The following is a 27,439-nucleotide window of genomic DNA, read 5'->3' as shown; positions in this document are numbered from 1 at the left end:
GAAAGCATCAGGGTTTGACCTCCTCACAGTCTGGACGTATGAGATCATCTTGACAGGATGGAACAACTTGCAGAGGTCTGAATGTCCTTCCACAAGCCCGAAGAATTCATTCTGAAGACTACTTAAAGAAATCACAAGAAAGCGCACCTACGACAGTTCAGGATGTGTTGAGGAATAAAGGCGGTCACAGCAAACATTGACTTTCAAGCTTGTTAGAATTGGTTTTGCACAATAACATGAAAGACATTCACCAGCCACTTTATCAGGTGCACACATTCAACTGCTTGTTAAGGCTGCTGATGCTGCTGTAAGTGTGAGGGATTGCATCTGTTTGATCGCCACAGCCTGAGTATTGCTGCTCACCGCATTGTACCCATCTTCTAATGGTTCCTTCAGTCACACCACAAAGCTTAAATCATAAATTCATCACCAAAACACTGATTAAATGATTATTATTAATATCATCTAGAAGAACTTTTAATCAAATGCTAAATTTAAATACAGATGATTTTTTAAAAAAAACCCCAAAAACAAACAAAGGACCCACTGAACTCAACCTTGCTTTATTGTAAAAACAAAAACAGCCAAATAAAGCTAACAGCACATTTAAAAAACTAAACAGATATTGCTTTACATATCCAGCTACATCCCCTAAAGACAAAATCAGCAGCTTTAAATGGACAGATGAAGAAGAAGCTGACAGACAGATCAGGCACTTGGACAGAGGAGACTTACAGCGTGTACAAATATAGCAGAGAAAGTCACAGCTAAACACATGGTGACACAGTCAAGTACTCTGGAAGACAGTCGGCTGAATTTCACATCACAACGAGGAGGAAAAATTATAATTTAAAACTCTCTAAAATAACAGGTCTATTTGCTACCGTACAGTATTTTTCAGGAGTGCAGCATCTAACAGTCTCTCTCGTCTGCAGCGTGTCGGCGTTCAGCAGTCCTTCTGTTTGTGCGTGCTGCTGCTTGCTCAAATCTTTTTTTGTGCTGTCAAAGTCTTTACAAATAAAACCAACAAACATTAAAACCCACTCATGATTATTTTCTAAAAAGCCGAGTCACACACAGATGTTACAACTAAGCTTAGTGCAAACTCTGGTGTCCAAGCGACGTGGCCCCATGAAAAATTACAGATCAGTTCGCCAAGTACACGACAATAAGAAATAACACATCCTTACAAGGTTGGCTATTCCAGTTTTGGCTACTCACATGTAACAGTTAAAGGTTTTAGGTTAAATACCACGAGCTAATATCAACTGCTGTTGTGACATTCACCTTAATTCATTTGTTGATGAGTAACAGCAACTACCAAAGTCTTAAACACCAAATACAAACCTGTAGCTTGTGACTACGACACCTGAAACATGTCAAATTATGTGCCTGTTTGTTAATGCTGGGCTGATTAAAATGAAAGTACGAGCATCTGAGTGAAGTTTAGTCTGTATTAATGCTGTGAATCATGTTAATATTTAAAATCTCTTTTTTCCCCTCCAACAATTACAATTTTCTTCAGACTTGATATCGGCAAACGTCGCCGTTAGTATTGCTGCATTCAAACCACCAACTGGTTTTCTGAGACAGTAACATCCGTGAAAGGCGTCCAAAAAGACAGGAAGAGAGAGGCGTCTGTGTCCCCGAGTGACAAAGCAGGAGTGCATTCATTGGATGAAAGGAGTGCGGTGGGTGCGAGGGGAGGGGATGGGTCGCTGTTGGTTGTCCCAAACTGAAATCAGCGGATTAAATGTTGATACAACCGGCATGTGCAAAGTAGCTGTTTAAACAACCAGTGGAGCCCATTCACTTGGTGTGCGTCCGTACTGCAGGAAACACAAGGAAGCAAAAGAGGAGAGGGAAACAAATAAATACAGAGGAAGGAAATGTGGGCGTGAAATAAAAAATAAATTCACATATAGAAAGTCACAGGATAAGCTAGGCCTGCAACAAGTGCTGTTATTCCAATAGCAGACTGTCATAAAACAAGTCATAAATAAATACTCTTTCAATATCATGTTTTACTGATTATTGATCTGAGAAAGAAGAATATCTGTCGGACTGATCGGCATCAAGGTCGGATGTGTTAAAGAAAAACAAAACATGCATGGGTGTGTTTTGCGTCTTTTCCCTCACATAAACTAAACGGGCACAGCTCTGAGGCCTAAAGAGTGTAGCCAGTGCAGAAGAGCTTTAAGCCAGAGTTCTTTTTAATGGCCAGCAGGGGGCGACTTCTCTGGCTGCAAAGAGTTGATGTTTATGGGAATTTGATCGTCCTTGCTCAGTGATCTCAGTGACTTCATAGGCTCGGGTTCTAGTTAAATATTTAATAGAACCTGAAATCTTTCGTAAACATTGGTCCTTCTATAACTAAAAGGAGAGTTATTTATAATATGCTCACATGCCACAGTGGCTACGTCCATCTTCTATTCTGTGGGTGAGAGAGTATGCATAGACAATAGCTTCTTGTGACTCAGCATGCACACGTTTGGAGTTTTGGTTCTGTTTACATACACTAAATTTAATCTGAAGCCTAATAATTCTGCACATCTGTGCGCATGCCTTGCTGAAAGAGAACAGTGTGCAGAAGAGGTCTAATGAAAATACTACACATTTCTGCCTTCGTGTGGATACACTTTAGGAATCTGGACCCTGTATTTTTCAGTTCCCTCTTGCTGCCACTTGGAAGCAGCAGCATTCAAGTTCCCTTGATCACTTTAAAGATGCTCCAAGTGCCTAATACTTAGATTTGGGATATAAATGTGGTGACGCTCTTACCTGAATATCAGTAAGCTCTTTGTAGAACCTTTTGGCCAGATCTGGACCGTTCTGCATGGTGGGGATCTGGTACATCTGAGAGAAAACAGAAGGAAATATTGACGTTATTGGTGATTTCCATGGATTCCTCACACCGTCAAACATGAATATTTAAAAACGAACACTTTCCACATAATTATTTGTCCACAAATGTTGCCTGATGACTCAGCAAAGCAGAAAAATTAAATATTCATGTTTGATAATGGGCCACAGGAAACCCCGCAACGTCACTATTACTCATGAAAAATAAGCAGCATCAGAACCAGGAGATGAACTCCCACCTTTCCTTTGTAGAGGAGGCTGCCGACGGGGCAGACGACGCAGGCCGTCCCTGCACCAAACACCTCCAGGACTCGCCCGGCATCCAGAGCTCCAAGCAGCTCCTTTATGCCCATAGTCCGCTCCGTGACTTTAAACTCTCCCTGACAGAAACACACAAAGAAAGAATTTTTTTTATTTTATTTTTTTTATTGCTGCACTACATTCAAATGTAGAAGTTGGAAATCCCAATCGTAATCTTTCAGCTGGAATGCCTCATTAAATTCCCACCTGGCAACCCGGAGAAGCCCGACCAACCAAAATAATTTGTTCAAGACAATTTCTGAAACTAGGAAACGCTCGTCTGCAAAAAATGACACCACTGAACATCATGCTGGGAAATGCTAACAAGCACTGGGATGCTACAAACTAACTAAGACTCAGACTAAAAATGAGACTCCTTTTGTTCTATTTCTGCTTATCCTGCATCTGTGCTGGACTTTCAGTGTGGGCGGGGCTCCGGCAGCTGTCTTGTTGACCTAACAGCGGTCTCTTACCCAGGATCTTCCCAGGTCCAGCAGCGACTGTCTGGTCACTCCTGGGAGAATAATGCCATCCAGCGGCGGGGTCACCAGCTCTTTCTCTGCATCCACAGAGGAAAAATTCACAAGAGCAGGTTTAAACTGTGTGAACAATAAAAAGATGACTGGGTGAAAAAACAACTAAATATGAACAAAAAGAATCTGACCTCCTTTCTCATTGGTCCAGTAGATAAAGAGGTTCATGGTGCCGACCTCGGTGATCTCCTCATCTTGTCCATACAGCCAGAGGACCTGCTGACAGCCTCGCTTCACTGCCTCGTTCTGCACCGCTATTGTGGGGCCGTAGTTACTGGAAAGAAGTTAAATAAGACAGACAGCCTGATTTATTACATATGAACAGAGCGGCTTGGACTGAAAAACATAATATAAAGACATTGGTGTAATGCATGTTTTGCACACCAGGTGGCAGTCAGTGGTAGTGGGGCCATACATCTATGAATGGGGCTATTCTGAGGGTGACTCGTGCAGGTGTGTTGCATGGCAGGAGGCACGCAGGTAAGAAGCAAGATACAACATGCAAATAATAAATGAAAACTGCTGATGTCGACAAGACGGGTCAGACATCAGTGCCAACATGCAGCACCGGTGATTTACAAATAAAACTCTACAACATCCTCCACAGAGACTGAAATGAACACAAGAGTATTAGCACATTTTCTCTCCTTGTTTTTCATTTAAATAACATATTTAGTCATCAATTACAAGCCTTACACCGCCAAGATCACAACCTGTAACCAAAGTAAAGTCACACAATCCAACAATAATTAATTTCAAGAAGTGAGGAAGACACGGTGACATGTCAGGTTTTCAGTCCAAAGAATGATGACAGAGCAACCGTTGTTGTGCACAGGCACCAGCACCCAAAGAAAAGGTGTTTGTGCTGACGAGGAAGCATCCTGTTAATGTCACGACTGTTAGAAGGAACATTGTGAGAACCACAGAACCGCAATCATTTCTGGATTGACAACAATAAACAATGAACAATGGTGTTAAGAACCCAGCCTTGAGTTGTGCTCGGCTGCCAGCTCTTTCTGAGCGTCACTAAGTTCAAGCTGCGTTAGCTTCGAGTGAAGGATACAGACACCCTGACGTACAGCCCTCTGTGATATTCTGCTTTAATGTCAGGAATGCAGACCGGCTCGACTGACGTAGCAGAGCTGTAGCTCTGTGCTTTGAAATATGTCTCCATGAGTTCAACACAGTGTATGGTGTGCAGTGCAGCGAGGAGTCCCTCAGACATCTACACTGGAGAAACTAAACAGCCACTCCATGAACGCATGGCACAACATAGAAGAGCCACCTCGATGGGACAAGACTAAGATGTACATATGCATCTAAAGGTCAAAGGTCACTCTTTCGAGGATGCAAACGTTCACATTTTGGACCAAGAACACAGATGGTTTGAAAGGAGAGTGAAAGAAGCCATCTATGCCCACTGCGAACGACCTTCTTCGAACACACATGATAAGGTGAGGCAAGGTCTCACAACGGTTTCACCTGTGACCTCAGCTGATAATGACCCACAGCTTTTTTCACACCTCATGTGGTGATGCAAACAATCAATAGTGGGTCAACAACCCTTTTAAGTGAAAACTCCCTCAAGGGCTTAAATACCTGAATTCTTCACCTTTCGTCTTAGAACTGAGGAAACGTCTCGAACGAGAGGTGAAACGCCTTCAAGCAGCAGTGCAGACACGTTGTGATGAAAGCACGAATGAGACATTCACAAATCTTCAAAGATAAAATTCTGGATAAAAGCCTCAAATGATAAAAACAAATAGCTTTAATAAAGGATTTTATCTGCTTGTCTAGTATAAAAATCACAGTCCAGTTCCAACTACACTGCTCGACTGATGTGCTCTGGCTTTAGTGATCATATCTAAAACGTCAGCATCAATCAGGCTCTACTTTCTGTACCAGTAAATGCACAATAACATTTAAACAATTAGCTAAACAAGACTGCAAAGCTCTTAATCTACACAGACTAGAAACCTCCAGCTAGGCTGAAAATTCCCTTCAGACCATGCATGAAGTGAGTCCTGGGATCTAAAAGGAAACCTGGATCTGGATTAGTTTTTGATATTTTCTTCAGAGCACTGAGATGAAATTTCACAGTGTTTCTTATTTCAGTTTGATATGAATATGTGAAGATATAAGTTAAATTTTGCCATATCTTGTACTAAAAAGTAACCAATAAAATAAACTCCTTAGCAGAGGTAACAAACAACGTAAGCCCACCGAATTACTCTCAGCTCCACTGGAGTCATGTGACTACTGCTGCTAAATCAGGCCCGACAGCTGAAGTGTTTACTCCACTTTGATGGAGGAGAGCAGATTTGTTGGCTTAGCGAATCGAGTGGGTGTTCAGCGGTGTTACGTAATCACGCCGGAGCCGAGCAGGTGCTGATGTAGGACAGCAGAGTCATGTGGAAGCAGGGCCGTGATTACAGGCTGCATGGAATCAGGGGAGATTATAGGAACGCCGATTTGTCTCCTCAGTCTCGTGATTATTTTTGACCTAACTGCAGATGTTTTCAAAAGCACAGGTGATGGTCCAGACCATTAATGTTCCAGCTGAAGCCATTGTACGGTTAATGCTGAATATTTTAAGGCTGATTTTAATGCAAATACACCACCTAAAATATCACACAAGCTCTTTCCTTTTTGACACTCAGGCCGGCTTTCTCATCTCCACCAGGAAAGTGAATAATCTGCACAGCTGGGCTCCATCCAGATCCACTGCTGAATGAAAACACAGCTGTGGTGTGGAGCACTGCAGAAAGTCCACCTGAACATTACAGAGCCGTGAAGCTGGTAAACTGCCTCAGATTTTTTAAAATACTTTTTAAAAATGTATTTTATACTTCTTTCTGCTTGTTTGGGTTCCATATCGTCAGTAAATTAGTTTCAACTTTGTTTACCGGTTTCTCTCAGAAGTCCTTCAAACTCAATTGTGTTGAATTGTTCTTTTTATGCACAAAATCGACTCATAACCACAGCAAGACAGACACCAAATGCACACTTAAGGGTAAAAACTTACCCTCCCATCTTGTAGGCCCCAACACCTCCTTTCCAAGCTCTCACAAACGCAGGGTCTGCCAGCAGGGACACTGGGTTGAAGGACCCCGTTGAAAAGTACGGCCCGACTGGGCCGATGATGACGAAGATCATAGCTTTTCCTGGACGAGACACGCCAAGAGACGGCTGGATGTGAGGTAAGAAAAGACAAGAGGAGACTGTTAATGAGGAGAAGGACATTTCAAGCACATCCTGGCTGACGTGGAACCTGCACAGGCCTTTTAGTGAAACTAAAGCTCACCTCGGTTCCAATGTAAGTGGGTCTGATATAGAGGCTGGCATCCTGGGAGTAGGGGACCCACTCCTGGTCGATCTCCACCAGCTTCTTGATGCACTCCAGCAGTTCTCCTTTATCAAACAGCTGCACAAGGAAAAGACATTCAACAGTAAGCTTTCACCATTAATCTGGCTAATATAATATCATCCAAATGACTCTGGCTGTGGTGGAGAGGAGGTTGCTTACAAACTCTTATCCGTCTACTCCCGCGCTCTCTGCACTACTTACTTTCTCCGGCAGACGGTTTCATCTTGGCAGCCACGAGGACAGATACTAATCGCTGTCATTACCTCACGCCCTCACTTTATAAGCCATCTTATCTGTATAGTAGAGAATTACCTGTTCTCTCATATCATCATTCAGTGTATTTTCACCCTGCACTCTATCACACTGAGCTTCTTTAATGCTGACATTTGCTAGTGCTGGAATGACCAAATTTAAATGTAGATTAGATTAAATGTAATGATCCTTTATTATTTATCCTTTATGTAGTCAACATTTTACAAAGCATGTGACTGCATTTTATTTAGATTTTTATTTACTGAGAGTCTTTCTTCTTTTTGCAAATTTTCTTATATTTTATTGCTGTATTCTACTTTATTATAAGCTGTACTTAATTTTTTGGCTGCAGTAACACAAGAATATCCTATCTTTGGAGAAATATACATGAGGTAAAATCTTTTCAACACAAAAACACAAAAATTAAACAAGTGTCACAAATTAACATTATAATTCTCTCGGTTAATTTATTCATGACGTGTCAGTGATGGATTCTAGAGGGCATAAACATAAAGCATAAATAGGAAAACAGCTGAGCCCACATGTTCAGTATCTACGATCCTCCCTGTTTGTCTTTACTTCTAACAGCAGCCAGGCTCTCCATTGGAGGCAGAACAGAAAGACAAACAGAAGTCTTGTTCTCCAGAAGGCTATGTCTAGCGTGACATAGGGCTGGGCGATATGGCCTAAAATTCATATCGTGATATAATTTGAAGCATGTGCGGTAACGATATATATCGCGATATATTCTTTTCTTCTGTATAACATATTTCCCACACTATAAGGCACACTTAAAATCCTTTAATTTTCTCAAAAATTGAGAGTGTGCCTTATGTATGAATTCTGGTTGTGCTTACTGACCTCGAACCGATTTTGGCGTGCAGAAATCTGTTAAAAAATGTTTTGATGGATTGTCAGAGCATTACGGCTGCGTAGTGGGGAGCTTCGCGGAGTAATCTGGGTCCAAAACTCCGTCCCAAACGAACACTAAGAGTTAAAAACGGTCTAAATTCTTTCATCTTTAATTAAATCATCAGCGTTGCTGCTTTATCGGGTGTAACGATTAAGTTTTACATCCATGCATCCATGAAAACAGAATTTATTAAATTTAACGGAGTTAGAAGTTAACAGGAAGTTAGCTCGCTAGTTTACACCTAAACATTTCATACCATGTTCTGACTGAGAGATTTTTGAAACTAATTCAAACGTACAGCTCTGTTATCACTTCCAACATAAATGAAGACAGAAAACTAAACAGCAGTGGCGTTTGCAGGGTTACTGAAGTTGGACTACCTGGTATATAATGATGTGCTACGTGACCGCTAGCGACACAGCTATGTTAGCATAACATTAGCACAGTGAAGCTGGAGGATGAACGCCAACGTTTTTCCACTCGATAAAAGTTAAGGTGAGGGATTCTGGTGGTCAGGGACAAATGTAATCGTATCGGAGGATGCTATACACGGGCCAAACTTCGTCAGGAGAACAACTAAGATTATTCATCCACAATACGAGGTTAGTTATTAATATACTGCAACAACATGGGAATAGAGCAGCTGCGAGAGAATTCAACATTAATGAATCAATGTTACGGAAGTGGAAGAAGCGCAGTTTTTGGCTTTCCCCATATTTCAAAAGTGCTTCATCTCTTTGCAGCCGCTGCGACGCTTTCGACCAAAACAGGCGCAGCTTGATGACATCATCAGCATGCACTATCGCGATAGAGCGATATAGTCAAACTCTCTATCGTTGGCCAAATTTATATAGTTTCTATCGTATATCGTTTATATCGCCCACCTCTAGTGTGACACTTTCAAGACTCTTCCAAATACATATATATTGCATACTCACAGTATCTTAGTTATACTCAAAGTTTGTTTCCCTGTGAAACAGTTTCACAATAATGAAGTGTGAACTCTGGTACCAGGACATCAGGAGGGTGTGTAAAAAACTCGTTTGTGAAACTGTAAAGATAACCTATTCCTGTGTGGTGGTGGAAAGCTTTAGTTCGTTTCCAGCATAGACGCAAATCCCCTTTGGCGTTGCGTCAGGCGGGTTAAAACCCTGCCAAATCAAACATGCACATCTCCCGAGTGTAGTGAGTCTAAGGCAAGGGAGCAGCCAAATGTAGTTTTCTCTACCAAGTACACTCAAGTTTGAGCTTTTTAGATCCTTGCTAAAGAATTAGCATCGACAGCACATTTAGACCAACAGCAGCACTGAGATAAAGCAACACAGGGTGAGGTTAAAGCTCATAAAAGGCGATGAGACCCAAGTTTGAGACACAGTTTGAATCATGGAGTTTTTCCACTCCAAAGAATGAATGACCAGCATTCTTCCTGCAAGAGGAATTTTTGGCACCTCCCTAATGAGGTTTAATCCAACCCCTCCCACAAATCTGGTTGCAGTGTTGTAATATCTATTTTACCTGTTTCACTTCCTCAAGTGTAACTGACATTTTGGGAATGAAGAGAAAATGCTCATCAACCTGATCTTTTATCTCCTATCTATTTTATCTTTTATCTTGGGAAGAAATGTGGCTTTGCTTTGAGAAAACGTGACACTTGACTTGCTGCCAGATGAAGGATTAAAAAAGCCTGGATCAACTTTTCTACCAGACCAAGACCACGCTGTGTTTTTTTTGCCAGAGCCGTCCGTGTGCTCAGCAGCCTCACTGCGCTGACTGGCTTCAAAGAATGAGCAGCGCTTTGTCATGCTGTGCCACAGTCTCTCTGAATAAGGCCTCAGTGTCTCACGATGGTCTAAAATCGCTTTTCTGAGGCGTTTCCACTCTGATTAAAATGATATACTGTGTGAAGGACAAACAAAATACTGATATCAATATATATTGCAAAGAGCAGCCTCCAGGGATAAAAAAATAGAACCACCAAGAAAACAACCAGACACCTTAAATACCCACATTTACAGCAAAGGTTAGCATGTTCATAACCTATTGATCTGGAAAGAGTATCCTGAAAATCAATGGATGGTATCCATCTTTTATATACAGTCTATGATATATTAGGGTCAAGGTTTCTGATGGTGTGCAAACTCACAGGAAGGCTGCTCCTGTCTGCACTGCGATGCATCCTCTCCATGTTCAGCATGGGTCTGAACAGGCGGATGTGGTTGTCGACGCCACGGTACGCCTTCATGCCTTCAAACAGCTGGAGAAGGTAGAAACAAATAACTTTTGTTAGTTACTATGTAGGTATAGATGAATGTGGCAGTGTTTCCCTTTTACTGAATGGTTATGGCGACTTTAAGCCCATTCTGGCACTGATATTCATCAAATTATCAGGTGAGAAGACAATACCTAACCATTTCATTGGCCAATATGTGTCAGCCATTGGCTGTTATTACAAGTTCCTGGTCTACAGGCTCACTTATATGTTACACTACAGCAGAGGGTGCTGCACCCAGTGAAAATATCATGCATGTTTATGTACTGCACGTTGGCAGAGTGCTCTTTACCTCTATGGAGTAGTGCAGGGCAGAGCTAGCTGGATGCAGCGACAGATTCTGGAAAGGTTTGATCTGAGGAGATTCCCAGCCGCCCTTCTCCGACCAGTTGATAGTCAACATGTGGTCAGAGAATTGTTTGCCGAAGAGCAGCGTGGAGGGCTCGGGCTTCGGCTTGCATTCTGTGTTGCGTTCAATGGTGAGACTTGCTGCCTGAGATGGAGACGGAAAGGCGAGCCGGACACGGGTGGAGAAAAAAAAAGAAGGAAGGAGACGGACAAGAGCAGAGCAAGCGACGAAAACAGTGATTGTTTTTTTGAAATTGCTGTTATTGACACAGCATGCGCAAAAGGACAATTGGTGGTGGTTAAACATAGTCAGGTAAGGGTTAACAGATCACTTGGACACAATTAAACAGGTTAAATTAAACTGAATTAAATAATTACAACAGGCACAGAGTGAGGGGGACACAGAAATGGAAAGAAACTGTAAATAAAAAGCAACTCGACCAAGCTAAAGAGACAAATCCCTCTAATGAACGTTACTTTCTTCTTTCTGTTACCATCATGTTCTCCATACCAAACCAGCCATTCGCAGGCTCGCCAGACTGTAATTCAAGGTCTCACCTGGTGAAAAAAGAAAATGTTAACGTTTTCCTCATTACCTTAAAGGAGCTGGCGAACCGCTGCGAGCCGAAGGAAAAGGGGAAAGTCTGAAGTCGTCGTCCATGGAGTGCCTGCAAGGAATGCATGATGAAACTCTTTGCGAGATGATGTGGCAGCTTTCTTTAAATACCCATCAAAAAGTTTCAAAATGTTAACAGATAACAGTTTAAGCTCTGATTTCCAGGTGACAATCATTGATCCACGTTTGGGAACACACAGGAAGACTATGTGCAATATTGTTTTTTTTTCTGAGGGGTGTGTGTGTGTGACTCAGCACCAATCATATTGTCTGCACATTCCAGAAGGAGACAGTCGTAAGAGCTGTAAACAGAATCAGATCACATGTGCAGCAACAGCCAACCATAAAAGCTTATTTCATAAAAACATATCATTAGTTTAGGTACATAAATTATCAGTGCCACTCCTTAACTGGCTTTGTAGATCTTGGCATTCATACTTGGAGTTCAGGCAAGGTAACATGAGAAATCTAAAGGTAATTCAGCCCTGGGGTAAGACAGGATGGGATATTATACTTTTACTTATTTAACCCGTATTAAGATCAACTGTCCTGGCAGTTTAATACTTATGGAAGCAATCTTCTAATTAATCTCGAAATTTCACATTTTAGTTTACCTTTCTTAATATGGTGCTGGGTTTCCCATATTTTAACTGATTTTAATTTTGCCAACTGAACAGCACGGAGTCTTTCATATATAGTCATCACACAAATGCCCCTCTGTGGTATGAAGCAGCAATTTGGAGCCCTGAGTAATTGAACCACTGGGAGCACATCTACAGCTTCCATAGACTAAATGGAAATAATTAGCCTGACAAGTTCAGGGAAGAAAGAAAACAGAAATTACAATTTGACTGCTAAATCATGACTAGGAAAAAGTTGACCAGTTAGTAAATGATTGCGTTTAAAGTTAACAAGTGTGTTGAAATAAATGATTAAATATCAGTTAAATATTGGGTAAATAATTAATATACACAACTAGATTCTTTCTAACAATAAAAACAATGTTAAACAGTAGAAACATTTGGAAAAATAGTTAAATATTTAAAAAAGCAGAATGGATACAGGGCTAAAACATCCAGGTTGTGCTTCTAAATGGTTTTAACTTTACCAAACTAATAAGTACTGGGCTGTTAATTGTATGCATACAATTGAAACAACATTTAAAGAAGTTTAAAATCTAATTCCAATATTTGGTAGATGACAGCTGGCATTGATAAAGGGCCACAGGGCAGCTCACTTGACAGGCCAGTTCTGGCATGTTTGAAGGTCAAAGAGCTAAACCACTGACATTACAGACAGACAATATAATTATCACCTCGTGTCCATAATTTCTGCACAATGGAGCTTAGGGAAGCATTTTGGCGTAAAGGTGATGCAAGATTTTGTCTTTATTGCACAATGAGAGCTTAGCTATATTTTTTCCCCGAGTTGATTTTTGCCACACACAAACCTGATGAATGAAATATATCCCTATTTCCCAAAGCAACATTTAGTTTCTTGCATTCAATTGTGGCATTTAATACAGCAGGAAAGTAACTTATTCTATTCATTCTACATGTAAAACACAAGAGTAATAACGTGGTAGCAATGTACACAGACACTTTGCATTTTCTGTAAATGTGCATCAACTAAAAGCCCTTTAATATTTAAGTCGACGCACAAGACAGACTGACCAAAAACAAGACGTCACGCATGAAAACCTCAAAGTTCCTAAGCAGAAACAAATGATCCCAAAAAACATAAAATGTTTTCGTCTCTAAGTGAGCCGAATTTGTTAACCGCCTTTAAGGTTAACAATTGCATCTTCTTAGTGTTTTTGGAGTGTTTTTATTTTGACCATAAGCAGAAGACATAAAATCTCCACATTTCTGCATTAAGTTTGGTCTTTTCCATGCTGTACAATTTTGCCACGCTCCGCGCTCGCGCCGAATTCTCCAGTAGCAGTGGGCCAGGATGTTTTACTGGCCTCTTATCTTCTTTCATGATTACCGGCCACCTTACCGCCCATTCAGGTTAATCATTTACCCACAACATCACAGCAACCTGGTAATAAACAGCACACAGACACTCAATCGACTCACCGTCCGGAGGGCTGCCATCTCCGCTACGCCAGTGATGATAAACAACTTTGTTAGTCCGTGTGGAAACAAACGCTCCAAGTCAGCTTGCGTTCCGCTTTGAAATACGAGACCTTCTTGCTCTCCCTGAACCCAGAAGCGTCAGGATACGAGCAGCGTGTGCCGACTTTGAAATATTCAGGATCTTCTATTCAACTTTTCTACCAGTTTAATAATTCAGAAAGAATTACACGTCTCAGAATAACGACACAACGATGTTAGTGTATTAAAAAAACCCAAATCAATGTAATAATTAGCTCTGCAGTTGTAGTGACCGGTTTTATTGGCCAGCAGTCTCATTCAGGAAGTCCTTGGAAGCATGAGGGAAGAGAAAAAAAACAAACAAACCTCTGATTGGGGTAGGCGAAAGCAGGTTATTATAGGTCAGAGAGGCTAGTGCTGATTGGCTAATCATAGGGGAGTGGTTCAGGTCCAGTTTCAAGGTTAGGATGCCAAAATTCTAAGCTTTAAATTTTCAACTTCAAGCACCAAACTACTTGAAATCAATTAATATAATTGCTTTCCTTATATCCAAAATTATTTAGTATTCATTTTAGTCATGTAACCAGCACATTTGCACATATCTCCACCACAAGGACACTCAGGATTGTTAGGACTGGATCTGACTCTTGAAGCCGTAGTTCAGTTCAGCTCCTCCACTGAGCAGCAGGTCAATCCCGGTGCAGAAAGTGGCCTCGGCAGCGAGATATAAAGCAGCCAGTCCACACTCAGCCTCAGTCCCCATTCGACCCATGAGCTGTTGGAGAAGAAAGTGTGTCACTTCTCAGTCCTAGACTGCATATTTCTGGGTGCACTGGGTAAATTCCTTTTGTTTTTGTGCTTCTACAGGCCTGCAGCTGTTCCAACTGTTGCTTCCTAGCTCACAAGTATTTGCCAAGAAGGAGAAGCTTTTCAAAAAACTCCTGTACGACTTCCCATGCAACCCCCCCCCCCCCCCCCCCCAAAAAAAAACAAAAAAAACTGGAGATTTCATAATTTCAGCTTTCTCAACTCATGAACAGGGAAAACTACAAACCTCCTAATGCGACAGAGGCTTAACAGAGGGTCTCCTATCCTCCATTATTTAGATAACAGGCATAATAAAAGTGTGAAAATGACAGATCCTAATTTAACAAAACATGTAGACAACAACAACACTTAAAGAACTGAAACAAACTTGTCTTTCACTCTTTTTCTATAAATGCGAAACTAAAAGGAGGTGGCTGTCTAGTTACTCCTCTTGTATTGCGTCAGCTTCAAACAGGCTTTCTTGCCTGAATCAAAGGAAACCTCTAATGGAAAAAATGCAGCCTGTTACACAAACTCGTTCAGCTGCGATCCAAGACTGAAGGCGTCGATGCTGACTGCCTGACAGAGATTCCAGTGTGTGGCAGTTTAGTTTTGCTTTTTCCAGTATATCCAGTGTTCCTCTTATGGGCATGTCCAAACCATCTCAGCCTTGCCTCTCAGACTTTGACTTGTCCCTCTGATGTATTCATTTCTAATAATGTCCATCCTGGTAATTCCCGGTGAAAAATCTTAGCAACTTCCACTCTCTGTCCTGTTGCACTTTTGGCTTTCAAGCTCAATCTTTCTGCCTAGCGAACCGATAAAAGTTTCCTTCCTTAGTGTCCTGCCTCACATACAACTCACTAAAAGCCTTTTCCTCCTTTGCCACCTGTGTTTGCTGTACACCTAGCCTTCAAGTACTCCTATCAGCTGTCTGCATCTTCTTGACTATCCCGCTTTTTCCTTGCCAAACTCTTTGAACACTTTCCAATACTTTCTCATTCCTCTCCCAAGTGTCCTTGTTTTCATTCCCTCATCACTTCAGCTTTCCCCATCATCTGGTAACTCCTCCCTACCAGCCAGAGCTGTCGACATTCCTCTCTGAATTCTTTACATTTTTCCTTTTTCAACTTCCACCATTTGATCCTCGTCTCTATCTCATGCTGCCTAGCTACAATCTGCCATGACACCACCTTGCAGACTCTCATCTCTGTCAGACACTTGCTCTGAAAAATATCCGCCTTCCTTCTCTCCTTCATATCAGCTAGCTCCTCACATTAAGCCCCTATCTCTGACCTCCACACTCCTGCCTTTTCCTCGCTCACGCTGCCTCCTAACACACCTTCCTCCTCTCCTCTTCCATTGTTTTCAGGCAACAGTAGCACAGTTTCCACCAGCAGCCTGCTGACCAACAGCACCAGAGGCGTTCGCTGCCCTGATCCAATGTGGAGATTCTTTGTGATTTGATGATGGCACGGATCATTTTTATTACATTTTAATAACTTTTCATTAATGACTGCATAACTCAACTCTTCACTACTAACCAGCCCCCATAATCTGCACGGCTTCTGAACACCTTCCTGAACGTACCTGAGCATTTTCCCCCATTTTAATGGCGGCAGCTGCGTCTGGTGTCTGTGCTGCTAGTTGCTCCCACAGAGGTGTCATCACGTTACCCGGTGAAATGCTGCAACAAAAGCCAGACACTCCGATTAGAAAAAGAAAGGCATTATTAGATTAAAGGGAATGAAATACTTGTAGAATCTCTACAGTTTTTATATCACACCAGAATTCTTCTTTTTATTTATCAGAATCACATTTTTTATTTCACTGCGTAATTATAGTTGTTTGGTATCTTAGTCTTGTGGATTTATGAGAACAGAATGTGTAATTTTGAACTGTCTACTGTAGAAAAGCCCAAATAGTGAATCAGAGCTTATCAATGGCTACGAAATTAAGTTTTAAAAAAAGGGGAGGGGGGGGGGCTGATATAAGAAAGTTGGGCTTTATGGTTTGTGGCAGTTATCACAGACAGCAGTGACTGAAGAGAAGTCCAAATAAGAAATACAGATTATGTTTTTCTGACTTCTGCTCCTATCAACCATCTCACAACCCCTCAGACTGATACTGGGACCATGTAAAGAGGCCAACCCTTAGCTTGGGAACCATTGGATGAGACTAGTTAACTCTATATAAAGCACACAAAGGTAACTGCATTTTAATATACTAGTCACAAGCTGTCCCCTGCGATTCATTAATAGCATAACACATTTTTATATCTTATCCTTGTGATTAAATTGAAATCCAATTAATTTAATCTGGAGATTGAAAATATATCTTCTCCCTAGAAACCTTTTTTTTTGGGGGGGGGGGGGGGGGGGTGATAATTTTTTGCAGATGCCAGTTTGCCTCACCAGTTGACTCTCACATTGTAGCGACTCTCATCCACTGCCATTGCCTTTGTCATGGAAACGATCGCCCCCTTGTGGAGAAAACATCACATTACAATGCTATTCTTTTGGGCAGAGGGCTGAAATTTAGGAAACGAGGAAAGAAGCTCACCTTTGTGGCAACATACGGTGCAGCATCTTTCTGACCAATAGTTCCCACAAGACTGGAAATATTGATGATGTTTCCTTGGCGCTCTCGTAGGTAAGGTAACACATACTGCAGAGAGAGAGAGACTTTCAGGTGGTGCAAAGATCCTCTATACATAATGTTTCAATTACTCCAAGAGCTCAAACAGAAATGAAAAGTGTGAAGGGTTTATGTGTTATTAGTTAGTCAGACTGGCTTTGGCTAAAATCAATCAGTCAATGCAAAAATCCTGGAAACTCAAAAGTGATATTACAGGTGGTCTGTAGACACAAGGAAAGGGTAGATTCCATGTTAGGGGTATTCTTGTGTACTTTTAAGACCACTGAAAACATTTTTTCCTATATTGTTTTCCCGCCTGTCGTTTTAAAATAAAGTTATTTTTTTATTTATTTCATTCATCAGTGTTTAAATGTATCACTTTAATCCTTAAGGACTGTCTTTGTTACCACCGAAGACAGAAATTATTTGCACCCAAAGCTGTGAAAACGTACTTTAGACGCCAAAAAGTAGCTGACGAGGTTCAGATTCAACAAGTCTCTGAACTCCTCTGCTGTGGTGTCGTCAGTGGGTTTATGAGGAGGGTCTGAAGAGGAAGATTTCAAACACAAAAACAGACAGTAAGCAACACAGCCTTGTTGTCATGTCTCTTTGTTAGTAAAAAACAACAACACACACACAAAAGACTCACGCCAGCCTGCGTTGTTGACCAGGCAGTCGATGTGACCAAACTGCTCCACTGTGACTGCAATCAGCCTCTGCAGAGACAAGAGGAACCAACAAATGACAAATACACATCCGCAGTGAATGCGGGAGTCACTGAGTTCAGTGAGATCATCATGTGATCATCATGTGATCATGTGACTCTTTCCATTTCAGACCATACACCCACAAAGCTGCACTTCACCTTTATGTCTTCTTCCTTGGAGATGTCACTTTTGACAAACTTGCAAGAGCCTGGTCCGGTCTTGTTAAGCTCCGCCTCTAAAGCTTCACCTGCTGCACCTACGAGACACGTCTGATCATTCCGCAAAACACTGCACCCCATTATTTTTCTTTTCATATATGCTGCCAAAAGTGAAATCGTGTAACTGTTTTACAAAGTAGCAGAATAAAAACAGCCTTACTAACTTTCTCTTCCACAAAACGCCACTTTGGCTCCGTTTTCCACTATAAAAGAACAACAAAAAAAGACGCAAAAATGTTCAGTGCGCCACTCCTCGCTGCATGCGCAAACTGCCAGCATAAATAAAGACATTTTCATACCAAACACTCTGACAATCCCTCTGCCAATCCCTTTGGATCCTCCTGTGACAACAGCCACTTTGTTGTAGTAGCGGAGGGACATTTTGTCTGCAGTTACGATGATAAATGTGACGCAAAGCGGCGCTGCTGTCAAACAGCGGACTAATAACGGTTACTTCTTACTTTGTCTGCTCGGAGTCATCACAGCAGGACTCCTCTGCCGCCAGCAGAAACGATCAGCCGCTGTCAGCATGTTTGTTTGTAAAGTTCAAAGTGCCACAAAATCATGCGGTTTGCTTTGCTGCGTTCAGGAGGACAGGGATAGTAGGAAATCTATACATTCACAAGAAAACTAGCTCTAGAGAGGGTTCTTGAACTTTTATAATAATTTCCTTTTTACTTCAACTGTGTCTGGACATCTGTGCTTGGGTGCCACTAACTTAGCCGCCCTAAGCTGATGTCAGCTTCCTTAGAAACCATCAGTCTGGACATGATTACTTTCGTTCAGTGAAAGGAAGCTCTTCCTACTCCCCGTTATCAAGCACTTGCAGGAATGGGATCGTCTGATTGTTTGAGATCTCTCTCCAATACTGTAGTGTCTTTACCTAACAGTATAATGAACCTGCTTTCCACTAAACTTGCTGATGCTATTATTCTAACGGTTATAAAGCAGATCTCCCATCTTTATAACGTTTTGAATCATTGCAGGAAGCTGATTTACTCTGCAATGCTCAGATGCCATTAAATATCTCAATGCTGCTTCAACTTAAAGATCAAGGAGACCTGGCCTTTTGTTAAAAGTATTCCTTTTTGTATACTTAATATTAAACGTAATTATTTCATTTCTTCATTTTCACGCCTCACTGGTCAACGTATTCATGTGAAAGGGTGTTGGGTCGATTGGAGGTAAAAAAAAAAAAAAAAAAAAAAAAAAAAATCAGAGACACTAAACCTTTGAAGTCCCATTCGGAAATCATTAAACTTCCTGATTTTTTCAGGGATTCTTCTTCTTCTTCTTCTTCTTCTTCTTCTTCTTATTATTATTATTAATAATAATAATAATAATAATAATAATAATAATAATAATAATAATAATAATTTTAAGGAAGAAAGTGCTTTAGTAACTTAAAATGAAGTGAGGCCATAAACTCATCAACTCACAAATTATTTTTAAATTGGGCTTCTTTCTGCAACCTGTGGCGTCAGCCCCCTGCTGGCCATTACAAAGAATACAGTTTAAGGCACACTGCTTCACATTTGCTTCACTTTTCAGACCTGGAAGCTACATCTATGTTTTTTTTATACAGAGCATAGCTTGCATGCTACCATACCACTCACTATGCCAGTAAAGGATTCAGCACATCTCACACAGTTTAATAAAGTGAGCCAAAAATACCAGGATCTCCAAGCGCCTTCAGCTGCAGCTTGCAGTTAACAAGCCAGCAGGTTTTCCCACACATTCAGACCTACAATCCTCTACACCAGCTACTCAACTTCAAAGTATCAAAATTTGATTTGGAGATTTTTAATGCAAAGAGCAAACTTTACAAACCCTCTGTGAAAATAAACACTTAAAAGCTGTAAATTACTTGAAGTATTTGAAGGCAACAGTACATTTCAGAAAAGTCTTCCTGCACACAGACCCAGAGACTCGGAGATGTTTTGGTGTATAATTTAAGATGTCTAAAATAACCACAGAAATATATTATATGTTATATTTAACATAAAGTGAGTAATGGTGTGGGCACATTTCATGACAGATTTATCACTGCTCTGATCCAATTTGTGGATAATTCTGCACAAACCACAGTAACCTGCAAGTTTTAATTTATAGCTAAGCTGTAACAGCAAAAGAGGGAAAAAAATAAATACCAACCAAATGTTTGTGGTATGATTCTAGAGTGTAAATCATGTTCATCAGTGCAAACACTGCTCCCTTATTTAATTTTTTATTCTCCTTTTTAAACTTCTTAGTTCAGGTACAGATCAGGCTACAAGTGTATGTAAGAATGCACAGCATGTTTAAGACAGACTGAGGGTTGTAAGAGGTTGACATTTTTGAGCGAGGAGGCTTGTTGGGGTCAGAAAAAGTGGGCGAATAGGCAGCGTGCTCTTGGAAAAGGAGCAAGTCCAAGATTGAATTTCCGCCTAACAGCATTTCCCATGCTGAGAGCGAGAGACAGCGTAAGGGTGCAAGCGCAGACAGTGAGTGACCTACAAACAAGCTTAACAATTTTAACTTTACCCAGGGTGGCAGATTAACACCACAGCAGCCCCTGAAGAAGCTCCCTCTATCTCCTCCCCTCACCTCCTAAATGTGACTCAAGGGAGAATCAGGAGGGGTTGCCTGGATGGTGTGATGATGGGTCGGCCCAGAAGGCACATGGAGGTGAAGGAACAGCAGGAGAGTCATGGTCACTCGCCTGGGGTTTGAAGCATTAGCCTGAAGCGTTAGCTGCCAGTAGGGCAGGTGAAAGGAGGAGCTCAACTAAGGTGGGTTTACGCTAACAGCATGTCTTGGAATTTGTGCATGCAGTATGAAATCAATCTAAACAAACACACTGTATAGCATGTTTTAAGAAAAGTGGAGCTGACAGCAGTTTCTCTGACGTCTATGGATTATAGACAGATGAAATCATCTTAAAATCCATTTTGATTTAACCTAGAAGTCAGTTCAGGGAAGCTTGTACAGGTGTAACATTTTCTGGTGTTACATTAAAGTCTAACAGTAGAAAAATATGTAAAAAATGAAGACATTTGGTAAAATAATCAACTCATAAATTTTTACTCATGTATACTTACAATGTACAGTTGATTTTTTATACACCTTTTATACACAGTTATTAAGATGTTGTAACTATCTGTAAAGGTTGTTGAAGTGAACTTGTCAGGGTAACTTACATTTTTCTTCTTGCAGAACAAAGAAGCAGCAAAAAGTACTTTTTTTTCTTTTCCTTTTAAAAAGGAACTATTCCAGGCTGAGACATGGACAATCATAAGGGGGGAGGTACAGATAGAGGTGGAGGTGAGACGAAAGATAAACAAAAATCCGAGGAGGTCAGTGATGAAGATAAGCAGGCCAAAAACAAGCAGAACAAGTTGGAGAAAGAGAGCAGCAAGGAGCCGAGAGCGCATCCCAGAAGGGAGAACCGCCGGCGGTGTCAGTGGGCTCTGACGGAGCGTCTGGCCATCAACGTGTCAGGGATGCGTTATGAGACCCAGCTGCGCACCCTTGCTCAGTTCCCAGACTCCCTGTTGGGTGACCCCCAGCGTCGAATTCGCTACTTCGACCCTCTGCGGAATGAAGTCTTCTTGGACAGAAACCGCATCTGCTTTGACGCCATCCTCTACTTCTATCAGTCAGGTGGGAGGCTGCGGAGGCCCGCCAACATCCCCCTGGACATGTTCTTGGAGGAGCTGCGGTTCTACGAGCTCGGAGAGGAGATCATCGACCACTTCAAAGAGGATGAAGGCTTCGCCAAAGAGGAGGAAAGACCTCTACCTGAAAAAAAGTGGCAGCAGCAAATCTGGATGCTGTTTGAGTATCCGGAATCTTCCAGCGGAGCCCGGATCATCGCCATCATCAGTGTCATGGTCATTGTGGTCTCCATTCTCATCTTCTGCCTGGAGACCCTGCCTGAGTTCAGAAATGAAAAGGAGCGTAGGGAGGTGAGGATGCTCATATCTACAAAACCGGTATTCACAGGGCTGCACAAGGAAAGTTATGTCAGTTGCAATAACCGCATGAGTGAGGGAGTAGGCTGACGACAGGGTGCTTAGAGAACACAGCGTAACACTGCAGGAAAGTGATGAGGTGAAAAAATAAGCACAAGAAGTGCAGACAGATGTCACTTTGCAGCACAAGATGAAAATGTTTTTATCTCCTGAAGCAACACTGAGTGAAAAATGGAGAGGAAAGCAAAGGCTGAGGAAAGAAAGAAAGTAAAGGAGACTATCTGCTGAAATTATTTTGGAGTTGCCACTTAATCTGATCCAGTTAGACTGAGAGGAAAGAAGTACGAGATGAGGAGAGCAGTTAAACCACCAGTGGAAAAATATGAGGGATAAAAGAGAGCAGGTAAAGCGGCTTGAGAGTTTTACTTATTAGTTGATTAATTCAAATGAAGTGGATGCTTTAAAAGTAGGAAGAAGCACTAGAGAGTGGAAGGACTTAGACGAAGAGAAGCCAGCATGAAAAGCAGGAAAGGAGATGAGCTTGTCTCAGGTTACTCCTCGGAGATCTAAAGGTGCTATATATAGAGGAAGGACACCCCAAAGAGCCCATCAACACATAAACCAAAGCCCGTATTAATAAACACAGTGACTCATAGGCTACACACTGAAAACGGCATGGAAAAGATGGAGACGGATCGGTTTTTCTGATGACTACGGCAAAATTAAATTTGTCTTGCATGTGCTCCGGCAGCCTGGAGACGAGATGGATTGTGGAGGTTCAGGTAGCAGACGTGCATGCTTCCAAAGCACCACCACCACTCCCTCGTTACTCCAGTAAACAGAGATAGATATGTTGATGTATGGAGGACAAAAACTGCCAAAACAATTAACAAATAGAAAAATAAATGAATATTCCATGAAAGTTCTGAAGAATTTGGGCCCCCTTTCTTTACAGAGTTGCTTCACTTCATTGCGGGTCGTAAGAATTCATTTATGCACAGCTCTTTGAAGGGCTCGCCACAAGATTTTTAATTAGGTTGACATCTGGACTTTGACTGGTCCATTGTAACATTTTGTTTCAGCCATTCTGTTTGCAGACCCAGATTATGTCCAGACTCCAGTGGTGGATCTGTTATGTCTGGTATTCTATGGCAAATGCTAATCAGGCTCCACTGGTGGAGAAGTAGCACAGGGCCCATTTGAAGATGTCAGGCCCTCAGGCCATCCTCACAAAGTCTGTTACTGATTGTTTGGTCAGAGACATTTATACCAGTGGCCTGTTGGAGATTACTTTGTAGGGGTCTGGCAGCATTCCTCCTGTTCCTCCTTGCACAAAGGAGCAGACACTGGTCCCACTGATGGGTTATGGTTTTGCCCTGTCCAGCTCTCCAAAAGTAACTGCATGAGGGCCTGACATCTTCAAATGGGCCCTGTGCTAGAATCTCATCCATGATCTTGAGACTGTTCTGGGAGACAGCCAAATGCAAAACTAATGAAAAGAAACAGAAAAGATTAGAGGTGGAAAAGTTGTCAGTAGCCTCCATCACAACTCCCAAACCATTCTTGTTTTGGGGGTTCTCTCATTGTTGCCCCTCTAGTGCACCTGTTGTTCATCCCATTACCACCAAAGCAGCCGAAACTGATGAACAACCTGCTCTGCCACTTAACTGACCAGCAGATTTGTCTTCCATACTAAAGTGATCAGAGCCTGCAATACTCTCGGATACAATGCAAGCCAACATAAACATACATGCATAGCCATCTCCACGTTATCAGTCACTCACGAGATGGAAAATCTTACAAACAAAAATATCTCGAACCATGCATGTTGTTGGTTTTATGTGACAGCCTGGATCTAAGTGATGGACACTAACATCATTCAACCTGCCATTAGTATATTTCACCTTAATCTGAGCAGTGTCTGTTTAGAATTTGCTTTGCAAATGTCACAGGCAGTTCAAAGTATATATAAAGCAGCACACACGAGGACACAAGAAACATATGCTGTTTCCAGTTTATTAGGTCAACCTAGCTAAAGATAATGTAATTTAAGACGAACAGACTGCAGTAAACTCTCCCGTCGCCAAGGTTACAGTGTTTGGTTTGGGTTGATGTGGAATTAGGGAGATGCTGGTTGAGCTGAATGGTTATTTTAGTGGATAACCAAACATCTATCAGAATACAGTTCAAACCCACCACAAAGAGCTGAATCAAAACCAAGCCTGAACATTGTGACCTTGACGGAAGCAGGATTTACTGCAGGCTTGTTATACCAGACATTTTCAGCCAGGTGTATCTAATTAACAGGAAATAGGAAATAGAGTTGAGCACAGTATGTACTGCAAGGCCATCAAATGCTTAGAGTAACTTTAAATAAGTTGTTAAAAGACAGTTATTCCAAACTTGCACCTTGTTCCCAGAAAAAAAAAAGCAGCTGGGTTAAATAAAGTGTCAGGTGGCTGTAATACAATCCTGAGTCACATGAGGTGAATGTTTTATGTTTAAATATAGAGAAACTGGTTTATAAAAGTCTGTGAGAGAAAAAAAAAAAGCATTAAAACTAAGAGAGCGAAAATGGAGAGGAGAGAGACTTTAGCACCGTATCAGAGATCTCACAAGATTCTGACAGATGTCATACTTCAAATGTGCTGAGGACAAACTTTGATAATAATCACTACTTCTCACTTTCCTCCTTATGTTTACTCTGTCCTTCTTGATTTCTCTCTGTTTACATTCATGCAAACATCATCTCCATGGAGCTGTTTACTACTGCCCTACCTTTCCTCTCTCTCTATTTTCCTATTTCTTCTTCCAAACCAACGAGTGTGTGAAAATAAGTTGAATCTTTTGGGCAGTGCAGGTTATATGCTTTGATTTTTCTTTTAATCTAATGTTTGAGTTTAATCTCTTCTACTTCCTTATTTATCTTGCAGCAATACTCCATCGCTCCTCACCCCAACATATCAAACAACACCATCTTGGTCTCACCTGGATTCACTGCCTTCCAGGACCCATTCTTCATAGTAGAGACAATCTGCATCTGCTGGTTCTCATTTGAACTCATCATGCGCTTCATTAGCGCTCCCAACAAGATGCACTTTTTTAAAGACATCATGAACATCATAGACTTCTTCGCCATCATGCCTTATTTTGTCACAGTGGGCACGGAGCTAGCAAAGGACAAAGGTACGCAGCCCTCCGTGTCTCTGGCTCTCATCAGAATCATCAGGTTAGTGAGAGTCTTCAGGATCTTCAAGCTCTCTCGTCACTCCAAGGGCCTCCAGATCCTGGGCCAGACGCTGAAGGCCAGCCTGAGAGAGCTTGCGCTGCTCATCTTCTTCCTCTTCATCGGCGTCATAATCTTTTCTAGCGCCGTCTACTTCGCTGAGGTGGACAGTTCTGGAACAAACTTCAAAAGCATCCCAGAGGCTTTCTGGTGGGCAGTCGTGACCATGACTACAGTCGGGTACGGCGATATGTGCCCAGGGACAGTTGGGGGAAAGCTGGTGGGCTCCATGTGTGCCATTGCTGGCGTGCTCACCATCTCTTTGCCTGTGCCTGTCATTGTGTCCAACTTCAGCTACTTTTACCACAGAGAGATGGAGTGCGAGGACACCAGGGTGTACCAGCATGTCTCCACATCGCTCTGGGAAAAGGAAGGAGATGATGATGAAGATGAGGAGGACGAGGATGGAATGGATGAGTGGCCTGAATATATGAGGGATTACGCACCACTGTATGGGCAGAACAGGGCTATTTGCCCTCCGATCAATGGGCCTCTTTTGACAGGCCTTTGTGCAGGACAGGTAGATGGGGATCAGAGAGGCATGGGGTTCCTCTTTAAGGAATCTCGTGTCACTCAGGTCTGACAGACTGCAGAGTGCTAAACTCATGGCAACACATCAAGAAAACAGAGCCAAGATATAAAAAGATACTGCTGAAAGGACACGCAGAGGGAGACATGAAAACCAAGAAGTGCAGTGACATGTGAACATAGTTTTATATGTGAAGCTTTTGCATGATTATACTCGACTCACAGCTACTCACGAAGCATCCGTTTTCCTCAGTAAATAAACAGAAAAAAGTAAAATGTTTCCAGATGCCTCAAAGCATTTTCTGTGCATCTCACATGACAAATATTCCACCAGCTGCAAAATGATTTAAATTACAACCACCCCCTCTGGTTCTTTAACCAAACACAGATGACAGTTACTTACATGTTTTGGTCACAGGAAGAATGAATGTAGAATGACTGTAATGAATGGACCTAGAATTTCCTTTAACCAGATAATTTCCGGAAAAAAAACTTTAGCACTAAATTCTGCTTCTCCTCATTTTCTGCCAAATCACTTTTATTTGTACAGCTTTCCAGTCAATATGTACGCTGTCATGTGTATAATATTACAATATCTTGTCTTAAATTATATGGAAACAGTATTCGACTACAGCTGTCTGAATTCAATCCCATTGACACAGGTGTATAAAATCAAGCAACTAGCCATGGTACTGGCATTAACATCAGCACAAAACCTGTGTGCTGGGAGTTTCGTGGAATGGGTTTTCATGGGCAAACAGGGGTGGCCCAGTACTTTTGTCTATATAGTCTATATACACGTTACATATTAAGCAACCAGCCAATCAGAATAAAGCATTCTGTACAGAGGATGAACTGAAAGGATGCACCATATAAAAAAAACGATGACTATTTTAGTCTATGTTTTACCTGATGGGGTACAATGTTGCTGTTGAGGGGTTGCTGCTGCTCCTGCTGCTGATAGTGCTAGAAGACAGGGCTCTATTGCTTTGAGACTGTAGATGTTAAAAAGTCCATAGGAGAGATGGTAGCTTATTAAACAAGTGCTATGAGATAATATTAAAATGCAAAGATTGGTGACAGTGCTTGAAATCATAAGGCAAGAATAAAAAGAACTGTGGGAAATAAACTAGGCTCTGCCTGTGACTCACTCTTCGCCTCTCTTCCTCCTTCCATCTCCTCATCTCATCTATCACTCTCTACTTGCTGTCCATCTGAGAACTAGGCATAATTTGCTATTGCATTAATCTATTATTTAATTGTCTACACTTAACAAGTCTTGCACCTAGTCCATGACAAAGTAATGATAGAAAAATGTTATAGAACCAAAAGATTGCAATTGTGTTTATTATAGTTTTTGTACTTGAATACCTCTGAAATGTAACAACTGGTACATGTGTCATTGTTACCTGTGCCCTTTTTAATCCATCTGGTGAGGGACAGACACATGCAGTGACATTTTATACCTTCTCCAGAATACTGTGTTTACAGTACTATGGCCACAAGTTTTCATCATGGTGCTGATTCAGAATCCTTCTCTTATTATTTATTCCTAGTCTATAATAATAAAGTAATGAGAATAAAAAATACATATATAAATATAAAATATAAATCCATAATTATGTGGATATGCATGTTAGATCAGTTTTAGTGAAATGTAAGCCCTCCAGAAATGCAGGGAAAGCCCTGTAACTTACTTTAAAGGTAAATATGTTCACTAAAACGGTGGACAGAGCTACAGACC

At 41.5% G+C, this 27,439-nt stretch overlaps 3 protein-coding genes across 6 annotated transcripts; 1 reads left to right on the top strand and 2 right to left on the bottom strand.

Moving 5' to 3' along the window:
* Positions 1–547: 547 nt before the first annotated feature.
* bcat2 (branched chain amino-acid transaminase 2, mitochondrial) lies at positions 548–13,647 on the bottom strand. 3 transcript variants are annotated; one of them, XM_085454953.1, is made up of 11 exons: positions 13,542–13,647; positions 11,441–11,512; positions 10,789–10,989; positions 10,371–10,481; positions 7,000–7,119; positions 6,721–6,884; positions 3,827–3,969; positions 3,636–3,721; positions 3,102–3,242; positions 2,782–2,856; positions 548–1,829 (listed from the first exon to the last, which is right to left on the bottom strand). In XM_085454953.1, exons 1-11 carry the CDS (start codon positions 13,557–13,559, stop codon positions 1,788–1,790), a joined length of 1,173 nt encoding a protein of 390 aa, XP_085311079.1. In that variant the 5' UTR covers positions 13,560–13,647; the 3' UTR covers positions 548–1,787. The 3 variants fall into 3 exon arrangements, with proteins under 3 accessions (XP_085311079.1, XP_085311078.1, XP_085311077.1); XM_085454952.1 differs by lacking the exon at positions 13,542–13,647 and having other exon boundaries at positions 10,789–11,205; positions 11,441–11,506; XM_085454951.1 differs by lacking the exons at positions 11,441–11,512; positions 13,542–13,647 and having other exon boundaries at positions 10,789–11,434.
* A 190-nt stretch (positions 13,648–13,837) lies between these two features.
* Positions 13,838–18,470, bottom strand: hsd17b14 (hydroxysteroid (17-beta) dehydrogenase 14). Its single transcript, XM_085454954.1, has 9 exons — positions 18,228–18,470; positions 18,093–18,131; positions 17,869–17,966; positions 17,653–17,719; positions 17,456–17,547; positions 16,929–17,033; positions 16,781–16,848; positions 15,957–16,053; positions 13,838–14,334 (listed from the first exon to the last, which is right to left on the bottom strand). The coding sequence occupies exons 1-9, from the start codon at positions 18,307–18,309 to the stop codon at positions 14,188–14,190; spliced, it is 795 nt and encodes a 264-aa protein (XP_085311080.1). The 5' UTR covers positions 18,310–18,470; the 3' UTR covers positions 13,838–14,187.
* A 1,887-nt stretch (positions 18,471–20,357) lies between these two features.
* kcna7 (potassium voltage-gated channel, shaker-related subfamily, member 7) lies at positions 20,358–26,824 on the top strand. 2 transcript variants are annotated; one of them, XM_085454950.1, is made up of 3 exons: positions 20,358–20,699; positions 21,172–21,875; positions 24,815–26,824. In XM_085454950.1, the coding sequence occupies exons 2-3, from the start codon at positions 21,192–21,194 to the stop codon at positions 25,748–25,750; spliced, it is 1,620 nt and encodes a 539-aa protein (XP_085311076.1). In that variant the 5' UTR covers positions 20,358–20,699; positions 21,172–21,191; the 3' UTR covers positions 25,751–26,824. The 2 variants fall into 2 exon arrangements, with proteins under 2 accessions (XP_085311076.1, XP_085311075.1); XM_085454949.1 differs by having other exon boundaries at positions 21,124–21,875.
* Positions 26,825–27,439: the final 615 nt, after the last annotated feature.

Source organism: Copadichromis virginalis, linkage group LG4, assembly GCF_057382275.1.
Source record: "Copadichromis virginalis isolate Kocher_CV1m ecotype Utaka linkage group LG4, C_Virginalis_male_GT1.1, whole genome shotgun sequence".
Classification (NCBI taxonomy): domain Eukaryota; kingdom Metazoa; phylum Chordata; class Actinopteri; order Cichliformes; family Cichlidae; genus Copadichromis; species Copadichromis virginalis.
The sequence above is the reverse complement of the archived record's forward strand: the minus strand, read 5'-3'. Positions and strand labels throughout refer to the sequence as shown.